The sequence below is a fragment of the Myxocyprinus asiaticus genome, chromosome 24 (genome assembly GCF_019703515.2).
Source record: "Myxocyprinus asiaticus isolate MX2 ecotype Aquarium Trade chromosome 24, UBuf_Myxa_2, whole genome shotgun sequence".
Lineage (NCBI taxonomy): Eukaryota > Metazoa > Chordata > Actinopteri > Cypriniformes > Catostomidae > Myxocyprinus > Myxocyprinus asiaticus.
The window spans coordinates 25,750,705-25,763,493 of NC_059367.1; the positions used below are offsets into that span (position 1 = coordinate 25,750,705).

At 38.3% G+C, this 12,789-nt stretch overlaps 1 protein-coding gene across 1 annotated transcript in view; it reads right to left on the reverse strand.

The window, feature by feature from the left end:
• Positions 1 to 11,961, reverse strand: part of LOC127414750 (U5 small nuclear ribonucleoprotein 200 kDa helicase-like) — a 39,305-nt gene extending 27,344 nt beyond the window's left edge. Inside the window, exons 1-3 of the mRNA XM_051652989.1 lie at positions 11,666 to 11,961; positions 9,363 to 9,526; positions 9,089 to 9,260 (exon numbers count right to left, since the gene is read on the reverse strand). Coding sequence (XP_051508949.1) covers positions 9,089 to 9,260; positions 9,363 to 9,526; positions 11,666 to 11,710 — 381 coding nt within the window. The 5' untranslated portion in view covers positions 11,711 to 11,961. The remainder of the gene's footprint in view (positions 1 to 9,088; positions 9,261 to 9,362; positions 9,527 to 11,665) is intronic.
• Positions 11,962 to 12,789: the final 828 nt, after the last annotated feature.

Sequence of the window (12,789 nt, forward strand, 5' to 3'; positions counted from 1 at the left end):
GTATCTCACAATAGAATTCTGAGATTATATTCTTCTCAACACAATTGTACAGAGCGGTTATCTGAGTTACTGTAGACTTTGTCAGTTCAAACCAGTCTGGCCATTCTCTGTTGACCTCTCTCATCAACAAGGGATTTCTGTCCACAGAACTGCCACTCACTGGATGTTTTTTGTTTTTGGCACCATTCTGAGTAAACTCTAGAGACTGTTGTGTGTAAAAATCCCAGGAGATCAGCAGTTACAGAAATTATCCATGCGATTATCTAATCAGCCAACTGTGTGGCAGCGGTCCAGAGAAAAAAAAAATCATCAGATATGGGTCAGGAGCTTCAGTTAATGTTTACATCAACCATCAGAATGGGGGAAAAAAAAAATATCTTGGTGATTTAGACCGTGGCATGATTGTTGGTGCCAGATGGGTCAGACTGGTTCAAACTGACAAAGTCTACAGTAACTCAGATAACCACTCTGTACAACTGTGGTGAGAAGAATAGCGTCTCAGAATGAGATGCAGGTTGGCGCTGTTCTGGCAGCACGAGGGGGACCTACACAATATTAGGCAGGTGGTTTTAATGTTGTGGCTGTTCGGTGTGTGTGTGTATATATATATTACACACACACACACACACACATATATGCATTTAATCATCAGTGCAAATTTACCTGAGTACAGAATATCTCCGCATCAGTGACTAAAAAATTTCTTTTTTTACATTGTGGTTAGGTCCGAGCAGAAACTGTATTTTTTTGTTCTGATTCCAGTGTTCCATTGCCTCCTTTCCAAATTGTAACCAGTTAAATAGAAATTAACCTTCTGACCCCACATCCACATATGTGGACATTCCATTTTGGCTTTGCTAAAGGCTATGCATAATTCAATTTCATTTAAACCGACTGATCTCAGTTCAGCAGACTCTAGTCTGTCATTAAAGGGTTAAACTTTCAACGCACCAAGTCAAGTGACAAAACAACATGCCGCCAATCTCAGCAAAGTTTGTCTTTGGGAGAAACGGCAACAAACCTACATCTGGTAAGAAACCTCATTAAGTTTTTACATTGAAACATGTTTGAGTCAAAAGATTATTGTCTCTAGTTTCATCCGATATGCCATTTTAAACATTTAATTGATTTATTACAAAATGAGAATTTTGTGTAATTCTGTGTTTGATTTAATCCAGATGTATCGGGATCCCTGTCTTCTAAACAGTTTCACTTTCGACTCATCAGTCCACAGAACATTCTTCCAAAAGGTTTGAGGATCATCAAGGTGTGTTTTGGCAAAATTCAGATGAGCCTTAATGTTCTTTTGGGTTAACAGTGCCACTCTTCCATGGATGGCATTTTGGCAAGTGTCTTTCTGATAGTGGAGTCATGAACAGTGACCTTTATTGATGCGAGAGAGGCCTGCAGTTCCTTGAATATTGTCCTTGGCTTTTTGGTGACTTCCTGGGTGAGTCGTCATTTGTGCTCTTGGAGGGATTTTGGAAGGTCAGCCATTTCTGGGAAGGTTCACTACTGTGCCAAGTTTTCTCCATTTGGAGATAATGGCTTTCACTGTGGTTCTTTGGAGTCCCAGAGCCTTTGAAATAGTTTTGTAACCCTTCCCAGGCTGATGTATTTCAATCACCTTTTTCCTCGTCATTTCTGGAATTTCTTTCGACCTTGGCATAGTGTGCTACGGGGTGAGACCTTTTAGCCAACTTCATGCTGCTGTAAAAGTTCTATTTAGGTGTTGATTTGATTGAACAGGGCTGGCAGTAATCAAGCCTGGCTGTGTCTAGTCCAGCTGAACCACATTATGAATGTAGTTTCATAGATTTGGGGATTTAGTAACTAAGGGGGAAAATACTTTTTAACACAGCCCCAGTTGGTATTGGATAACTTTTTTGCTTCAATAAATAACATTATAATTTAAAAAACTGTATTCTGTGTTTACTCAGACTGCCTTTGTTTTATGTTAGATTTCGTTTGAATTTTTGAAACAATTTAGTACGAGATATACACAAAAACAGAATAAATCAGGAAGAGGCAAATACTTTCACAGCACTGTATGCTATTTTCTGTAACGTCTCAAAAACACGAATAACCAACACTCCTGGAAACATAAAATTATATATATATATATTAATTCTTGCTTAGATTAGCTACCCAGTAATAATATTTGAACTGCGGTAGGCTAAACCCTCCATCCTTCTTAGCTTTACATAGATGCTTCTTAGATATTCGCACACTCTTACAGTCCCACAAATAAGGCACAATTACAGCATCTAATTGTTTAAAAAAAACTTTGTGGGATAAAACAGGGAATTGCCTGAAAAATTTACAAAAACCGTGGGAGTTCCACCATCTTGATCGAGTTAATCCTACCTGCCACTGACATGGGCAGCGTCCTCCAAAATTCAGTATTTCGCTTTAACTGATCTAATATTCATAGCCAGTTTATTCTAAGTAGATATTTGGGCCCTTTAGGAACTGTAACCCTGAGATACACAAAAGAATTGTGCTTTTTTAAAAGGGGTGGAATTCAAAAATTGGGTCGATTCTTGTAATGGGCATTAATTCGCTATTCTTCCAGTTAATTGCAAAGCCAGAAAAGGTTCCAAATGTTTTGATCAGACAAAACTGAAGGGACAGACTTTTGAGGGTCGGAAATATATAATAAAATGTCATCTGCGTATAATGAGAGATGGTGGGGGAAACTTTTAATATTTATAGGACTAATATCTTTATGCTGCCTTATACTCACAGCCAGGGGCTCAATAAGAATCGCAAACATAAAAGGTGAGAGAGGGCAGCCCTGTCATATTCCTCTGCATACCTTAAAGGGAGGAGACACATTCTGGTTTGTGATTACAGATGCAACAGGGTGAACATAGATAGTTTCAATCCAGCCCTTAAAGACAGGCCCAAATCCAAATGCTTCTGTGGCAGATCTCATGTATGACCATTCTACCTGGTCAAAGGCGTGCTGCGCATCAAGAGAAATGATAGCTGTGTCTGTATAATGTTTGGCATATAAAATATTAAAACATGTGTCTGCCAGGCATAAAGCCGGTTTGGTCAGGATGAACAATAGTGCAAATGTGGCTTCTCAGACGATTTGACAGTAATTTCCCAATAAGTTTTGTTTCTATTGGGATCAGCAAAATAGGACGATAAGATGAAACCATTAAGGGATCACGTCCTGGTTTGGGAACCAAAGTTATTTTGGCCCTATATAAAGTAGGAGGCAGCTCAGAGGCATTGCCACTATGTTTATACATGCGTACAAGAAAGGGGGAAATTATTTCACTAAATTTCTTGAAGAATTCAATGGTAAACCCATCTGGGCCAGGGGATTTGTTATTTGGAAAAGAAAAAAGTTGCTTTATTAATCTCTTTAAGGCTTATATCTGCATCTAAATGTTTTACTGCATCTTCATTTAATTTTGGAAGATTCAAATTGGCTAGAAAATTAATTGCTGTGTTTGAAGTATTCTCCTGGGACCGATATACATCTTCATAAAATTTAGCAAAAAGGATCATTTAAGAGTTTGCCACTATCCGATCTTATCGAGTGTATAGCTCGAGATGCTTGGGCATGTCTCCGCTGGCAAGCAAGTAGTTTTTGCGGTTTATCTCCTAGTTCAAAATATTGCTGCTTAACTTGATTGAGTGTTTTTAATACATTTTTACACATTTGACACATTCATATTTTAATTTTATTCAACATTCAGCGCCGAGTGGCTCTATATTCTGTCTCCAACTGCATTAGCATGTCCTCAATTTCTTTTAATTTTCCTTTTTCCTGTTTTCTTTACGCAGCCTCATATGCCATTATATTTCCTCTTAAAACAGCTTTCAAAGAGTTGAACCGTGAACGTCTCCTTTATCATTTGTAGATATGAAGAATTTTATTTTCTCCCTGAAATAATTACAGAACCGGTTGTCCTTTAATAGACTGTTATTCATTCGACATGTATATTCTCCTTTAACTACGCCTAAATTCAAATCCAATGAATGTGGGGAATGGTCTGATATTAACACATGATATTTTGAGGCGGTTGCCATAGATATTAATTTGGAATCAATTATAAAATAATCAATTCGAGTAAGATTTATGCACAGAAGAGAAAAAGGAATAATCTCTATTAGAGGGGTGAAGTACTCTCCAGATATCTACTAAACCGAGATTTTTAATATAAATTATTAATTGTTTCACAAGACTTTGACGCAGTTAACTAACTCGGTTGTTTGTCAAGAGTTGGATCTAAGACACAATTAAAGTCTCCCCCGATGATGACATTTGAGTCTTGCAGGTTAGGAAGAGTTTCAATTACTTTAGTAAAAAATGACGGCTCGTCGAAATTTGGACCATATATATTGTCTAACGTAACTGGAGTCTGATTGATCATCCCATAAACCACAAGGTATCTACCGTACTGATCTGCAATAGTTTGCTTATGTATGAAAGGGAAATTCTTCCTTATAAGGATAGCAACTCCTCTAGCTTTTGCTGAAAAAAGCCAGGCCGAAGGCATCTCTGTGCTGTTCGTCTCAAATGTGTCTCCTGGAGAAAATAAATATCTGCTTTAAATGTTACATAATAACTGTTGCATAGTCTCTCATAGAACATAGAAAACACTTTCCCATACTCCCAGTAAAACAATATTTCCCCACTACTTCACTTAAACCTACATCATAGTATCGTTAACGTAGGTTACCATTTGTTACACCAATCTTACCTCTGAACCATTAGAAAGTTCTAATTGAATAAGAAAATCTCACCATAGAATCTGGAACAAATCAGTCAGATAATGTAAAAGAGTTCAATCTGTTGCTCCTTTGCATTATAGTCCATTCCAATTACTCGGCATGATTGTTCAAATCTTCATGGTGCTTGACAGGCAACTGACCAGTCAACTACTTTGTCACTCAAGAATTCGCTCGCCGCGATGCCGTCCACCGTTACAATGCATTTTGCCGGGAAGCGAAAGCCACACCGTATCTTCCTAGCTCTACATTTCTCTCTGATGTTGTTGAACACCTGTCGCTTTTTCAAGGTATCCATGGTCAAATCTGGGTAAATCGCTCGGTATCCCCATGTAGAACAGCAGCTGGTTCTGCCTGGCTAGGCGTAGGACGAGCTCCTTGGTCTGACAGTGATGAAGCCGGGCAATGATTGCTCTAGGTCTGCCATTAGAAGCCGGCTTTAGACTACGGTGCGCCCGATCAACCTGTATTGGCTTTTGAAAATGCTCCTCACCCATGAGTTTTGGAAGCAGCTTCTCGACGAAACGGGTAGGTTGACCTTGCTCCTCTTTTTCATTTATACCTACAATCCGTATATTTCGGCGATGAGATCGAGACTCCACACATTTGTGACGACTCTGTAATTAACTTTGAACACAGCTGCTCTAAAGCCTCAATCGCAGCCTTTTCAATTTCCTCCACCCACGTGACAGTTTCATCCAATGCACTTTTCACTGTGGAAAGTGAGGCTGAAAGTCCGTTAAACCTATTGTCCATATTGCCGCTGAGTGCATTAATAGCAGCCATAAGATCGTCATTACTGACCGATGGGGCGGGGGAATTCATGCTAGCATCTGCTCCTTTAGCGCCGTTTTTCTTTCTTCCTCCTCTGTGCCTTTATCACATTTTCTTTTACTTTATTTGGCTTTGTCATTATCCTATGAACTATGAGCTACTGAATTGTTACTGTTATTAACAAATAAAATGGTCTAGGTGAGAAAATTAAGGTAAGTCAGACAGAGCTTCAGAAAATGCGTCTACTCCATTTCGCACTACCGGAAGTCCCCCCACCCCCAAACATAAACAATTGGATTAAAAAAAAAAAATCTGACTTTCTATGGCTTGGCATTATTTAAAATGTCACAACTTAGACCCACTGAGCACATATGTGGACATAAATTTTTAGGAAAAATATTTGGTCAAAAATATTTGCATGTTTCTTAGGGGCTACAAGTTAAATCAAAAAGGGAATGGAAAATGCACACAGGAGTCATGCTCAGGTCTCCGGAGGTTAAAGAATGGTTAATAACATTTTTGTATTTTTATGACAGTACTCTGTGCATAAGATGGGTGATGTTCCAGTTTTATTAGCCTAGTTTCCATTCACTTTTCACGCTATTTTTTTATCGACAAAGTGAAAATGCGTAAAAAAATGTTTGCGAAATTTGCCGTCATCTGCCTGTTTCCATTCAAACGGCCTTTTATCGATAAAAATGGTGTGCGTGATGATGTCATGCCTAAAAAAACACTTTGTCGCATAAATTCTGGTTTATCGCAAAAGAAATCTGCCCTTAAGCCATTTCCATTCAGAAATGTGTTTATAGCTAATTCGCCTCCCAGATGTCCCTAATTTTTTTCCTCCGAAGTTTTGGTAAAATGGGGAGAGTATTGAGACAATTCATTGAAATTAGCCAGCTAACTGTCATTTTAATTTCACAAATAATAGCAATCAGAAGACGAGGAATTGCAATCAAAAGGGAGCAGTTGCCCTTCTGATAGGATTGTAATTTTGATCCTGATGTTGCAATCGTCATGGCCCTTTTCAAGCTGGCAACCTGCACCAAGTAGTGGGGGAAACTTTCGGTCTTAGTATAAGGACCATCCGTCGATGTGTATATGCTGTGTGCACAGCTATTAAAGAAATTGATGCGGTGTAATACAGGGTTTACATATATGATACATTCCTGATATTCAATAGGCTATTTTGAACAATCATCTAAAGCATCTAAACTGCATTATGTCCCGTATATTTGTCCAGCAACTTTTAACGACCAACTGAACTTGATTATCATCTCAAATTAATTTTAGCGTCATAATGCAATTTACATTTTCTGAAGAAGCTCAGCAAATGCGATCCGAGGTAAAGAGGGTTAGATTTAAAATATCTAAAAGTTTTAAAATGTTCAAAAGCTCGTTTTCTGAAAGTGAACTCAGCATTGAACAAATAGTTCTGATAGTTTATAGGCTTGAAGTGTAGAAAATGTCATTCAGCCGACTTTATTCGTCTACAGAACAGGATACGGCTAATTTCAGTTTGTGTTAAGAAAAGGTATATATAGGTCTAAAAATATTATTTTTTTCGTTTGGTAATTTTATTATTTTTTTGTAATTTAATGCATTTTTCATTTGGTAATTATTTAATTTAAAACAGGGAATTTTGCCAGCATTTTTTCAAAAGTAAGCTAAACAATAATTTTATATAATAGGGCTGTTAGTGTTCCAAAAAAGTACACTGATGCTTTTCTACTAGTATTGTGTATTTATTTTTAATTTAAAACCTCTTTGTGCACAGAAATTAAATGTTTTTTTGTATTGTGGGCTAATTCCATGACTGCCGTCTATTATTTTGAATGGTGTGGAAAAGAAACTTTAATAAATAAACGGATGTCTACCGCAATTAAATTAATCCAAACAGTGGCCATTCATTTGTTCTCCGTGCACTTGTCAATATGCATGTCTTGATACGAGATATTTGTGTTGGCACTCCTGGAAGTGTCATGTTTGCAGTGATCGGATCTTTATGCCGTTAAGATCAATCCATAATCACGTACAATAAATTAGCTTTTATGGACGTATACCTTGTTGTCATGATTAACACTGGCTAACGATTGGGGTAAATTCTATCATATGACACTATATTTTTGCGTTAATGCCAATTTTCTCAACAAAAAGTGTTTCCAAACCAGTTTTCACGACATTTGATGTATCGACAGAGTTTATGCACTAGAGTTAAACGGAAAAATATTATGTCGACACTTGTGAAATTTTAGTGATAATTTGCATTTCCATCAGCTTTATTTTGATATGCTAAAACTTTTTTTGCAAAAAATCCTTGGATGGAAACGTTGTTAGTGTTACCAGATCTCTCAAGAAAAAAAGGGGACCTGGTCTGGAAATACACACACAAAATACAGTAGCCTTTATAAAATAATGTCTTTTCAATAAATGGATCCTTAATAATAAATATATCCCCCAAAATATAAAAAAATACATCTGGCCATCTAAAATCAACTAATAGCCAAAATTTCTCTCCGTCCTGCATACACGCACACATTGGTTGGTCGTGTTTGGGCTAAACGGCATCTTATGCGGGCCGAATTATTTTATTTTAAATGTAATAATTATTGAACTCTTTATTTTTTTAAATTACAGACCTGCTTCTCGGTCAAAACCTGGCAGCATCAAATCTGTATCAATGCATCATACCCAGGAATTCAGTAAGGATTGAAACAACTGAGAAATTTACTTTTTACCTCTATATTTTTCCTTGTATCTGGATTAACCATGCATGTAAATGTAGTAATTATATATAGTTTTCTAAATGGTCTTTAGTATGTCTTGGGAGGCCACATCCACAACATGCATTCAGGCAAAGAAATGTGTGATGCAGCAGTTTCCTTCAGAATCAAAGCACATCCCAGGGCGTGCTGAGTGACTCCAGCCAGGTCTCCTAAGCAACCAAATTGGCCCGGTTGCTAGGGAGGGTAGAGTCACATAGGGTAACCTCCTCGTGGTCACTATAATGTGGTTTGTTCTCGGTGGGGTGCATGGTGAATTGAGCGTGGTTGCCGCGGTAGATGGCGTGAAGCCTCCACACACGCTATGTCTCCGTGGCAACGCGCTCAACAAGCCACGTGATAAGATGCGTGGGTTGACTGTCTCAGACGCGGAGGCAACTGGGATTCGTCCTCCGCCACCTGGACTGAGGCGAATCACTATGCGACCACGAGGACTTAGAGCGCATTGGGAATTGGGCATTCCAAATTGGGAGAAAAATCAAAAGAATCAAAGCACATGCTTATCATGTTCAACTAAGTTCAAATAATTTGTTGGGCAACAGGTAGTGGTGTAATTCTGAAAATTTACTGTCAAAAACCATTCTGATTTTAGTTTCATAACAAAAATAAGCAGAATGAAATTAACTGGTTACCAAAATGTAAAAAATAACGTTTTCACTCCGGAACAATTGAAAGGGACTCGGTTTTTGTTTCTTGGAACATTTTCAGTCCCTGCTCTGCACTGAATCAAAGGCAATGATCACTAGTTTTCAACACCGTATCACATTCATTCATCTTACCTGATCTCCAAGAGCTGCCTGAATGAAGCTGAGGAGGATTTCGTATGTTTCTCTGGTCTCTTTGGTCTTGGGCTTGTACACAATGCCCACCATCTCATCAATACCCTCAGATAGCAGTGTGAATCCTTTCATCTTGTTGATGTCATGTCTGTCCTCATCTCTCTTCCTCCTCCTGCATCACACAAAGGATAAAATTCAATGAAACCCTTGTTTTGTGTATATTTAAAGACCCAATGCACATTAATGAACCCTAAGAGTTTCAGACAAGTCTTACTTTGCTCTTCTCTCCTCCAGCATCTGAGGTTTCGTTCTCTGGCTCCTGTCTCCCATCTTAGTCCCCTCCAGTTTGCCAACCAGAGACAGCACCTCTCCGGTGGGCTCATCTCTGCGGGTGCGGTCAATCAGAGATCTGTCCGCTTGCAACACCAAGTTCGAGTTCTGCGAAAGAAACAATCACTCATTATCGACTCAATAGCTTTCTCTTAAAAACCTACTTAGCTCTAGACAATATTCACAGGAGTCTATGCAACCCAAAAATGCAGCGCACATTGAAATTCTGCTACATGACTACTTGCATCCCAACTACCACTACTTTGTTCTTAAATTCTTTACACACATGTGAAACTGTTTATTCAGTAATTTGCACATTTTCTATTATTTCTTCTTAACGTCTCAAGAACATTTATAAATAAGTGTATTATAAAGTTGAAGTCAGAAGTTTACATACACCTTAGCCAAATACATTTAAACTCCATTTTTCACAATTCCTGACTTTTAATCGTAGAAAACATTCCCCATCATAGGTCAGTTATCACTACTTTATTTTAAGAATGTGAAATGTCAGAATAATAGTAGAGAGAATTATTTATTTCAGCTTTTATTTCTTTCATCATATTTCCAGAGGGTCAGAAGTTTACATACACTTTGTTGGTATTTGGTAGCATTGCCTTTATATTGTTTAACTTGGGTCAAATGTTTTGGGTAGCCTTCCACAAGCTTCTCACAATAAGTTGCTGGAATTTTGGCCCATTCCTCCAGACAGAACTGGTGTAACTAAGTCAGGTTTGAAGGCCTCCTTGCTCGCACACGCTTTTTCAGTTCTGCCCACAAATTTTCTATTGCATTGAGGTCAGGGCTTTGTGATGGCCACTCCAATACCTTGACTTTGCTGTCCTTAAGCCATTTTGCCACAACTTTGAAAGTATGCTTGGGGTCATTGTCCATTTGGAAGACCCATTTGCGACCAAGCTTTAACCTCCTGGCTGACGTCTTGAGATGTTGCTTCAATATAGCCACATCATTTTCCTTTCTCATGATGCCTTCTATTTTGTGAAGTGCACCAGTCCCTCCTGCAGCAAAGCACCCCCACAACATGATGCTGCTACCCCCATGCTTCACAGTTGGGATGGTGTTCTTCAGCTTGCAAGCCTCACCCTTTATCCTCCAAACATAACGATGGTCATTATGGTCAAACAGTTAAATTTTGTTTCATCAGACCAGAGGACATTTCTCCAGAAAGTAAGATCTTTGTCCCCATGTGCACTTGCAAACTGAAGTCTGGCTTTTTTATGGCAGTTTTGGAGCAGTGGCTTCTTCCTTGCTGAACAGCCTTTCAGGTTATGTCGATATAGGACTGGTTTTACTGTGGATATAGATACTTGTCTACCTGTTTCCTCCAGAATCTTCACAAGGTCCTTTGCTGTTGTTCTGGGATTGATTTGCACTTTTTGCACCAAACTACGGTCATTTCTAGGAGACAGAATGTGTCTCCTTCCTGAACAGTATGATGGCTGCGTGGTACCATTGTGTTTATATTTGCGTACTATTGTTTGTACAGATGAACGTGGTACATTCAGGTGTTTGGAAATTGCTCCCAATGAAGAACCAGACTTGTGGAGGTCCACAATTTTTTTTCTGAGATCTTGGCTGATTTCTTTTGATATTCCCATGATGTCAAGCAAAGAGGCACTGAGTTTGAAGGTAGGCCTTAAAATACATCCACAGGTACACCTCCAATCAGAATCTAATTGGCCAACTGTCTAAAGGCTTGACATCATTTTCTGGAATTTTCAAAGCTGCTTAAAGGCACAGTTAACTTAAGTGTATGTAAACTTCTGACCCACTGGAATTGTGATATAGACAATTAAAAGTTAAACAATCTGTCTGTAAACAGTTGTTGGAAAAATTACTCGTGTCATGCACAAAGTCCTAAACGACTTGCCAAAACTATATTTTGCTAATATTAAATCTGTGGAGTGGTTAAAAAATTAGTTTTAATGACTTCAACCTACGTGTATGCAAATTTCTGACTTCAACTGTACGTGTATATTGTATGATATGAGTGTTACACTGAGGTGGAATGACAGTAAAGTGATTTGATTTGACTTCATGAAAAGCGTCTGCTGAATGACTAATTACTATGCTGACCAAAATTGTAGACAGCTCACTACACAGTCAATACATTCAAGCACAATGTGTAAACAAAAACAACCCCGGTTAGATGAAAATGAGAATTAGCTTCGAAGCATATCAACACACATTCAAATGAGAATATTTCACATTATTTAAGACTCTTACCGCTTTGTATTCATACTGCAGGCTACGCGCAGTAACGTCCGCCATGACTTCTTATTGCTGTAAATGCGCTCACAGGAGAAAATCTTCTTTATCAACCAGCACACACAGTGCTAGCGGAGAGACAAAAGGTTCAATAAACTACACTCATGTGCCCTACCTGTGTAAAAGAAAGCTCAGAATGCACCGGTAGCGTGCACACAAAATTAATAACACACTTTTTAGTTCAATCTATTTTCTTTGTCCGCTAAAGTGCACCATACGTCTGAACCACGCACGCACGACGCTTTCAAAACGTACTTTGCTGTTACTTCCGCTTCCGGCTATACTCGCATAGTGTGTAAAAATGCTGCCCTCTGCTGGATATGAATGACACACGTTTAAAAATTCAATTCATATGCTTGTAGTCCAAAAATCCGGAAGAGAATTTGCCGTGGGCTCTCTCGGGATTTTACTATGGGTTTTTATAATGGTTTATTTTATTATTATTTTTACTTATGAGTAAAATAAGGTCTGTGGTAAACATTACTTGACAAAACGTGGACGTTTTGTTCTGTAACATACACACAGTCATACCTCAAACGTCAATTTTGAAGCCGTATTGAATGATATACTTTTTCTAAAAAACGCATGGCGGCTTCAAAATTCACATTTGAGATATGACTGTGTGTAATTTATGCTGTAGAACAAAACGTACATGTTTCGTCAAGTAATGTTTAGTACCACAGACCATATTTTATTCATGTTCAAAACCCCATTATAAAAACCCATATGAAAAACCAGAGGGAACACGTTGAATTATCTTCCGGGTGTTTGGACTACAAGCTGAACAGCTGTAGTAGTTTATAATGTTTCACAGGGATGGTTGAAAAGGCATTAGCCTATTTTAGGTACTGAAACACGTGATATATCTTGACAATGGCCCCAGAAGTGCTATCAGAGCTACTTAAAAAACTTGGCCATCTCCATTCTGAGAACTGTTGTCCTGTCCACGACTCTTGTCCATTCTTGTAACAAAGGGAATACAGATATATTTGCCTGAATACCTTTGTTTGATTTGAGTTTATTTATTCCTTTGCAGAACTGACATTTGTAAAGTGAATTGGCAACTTGAAGTCTTTTTGAAT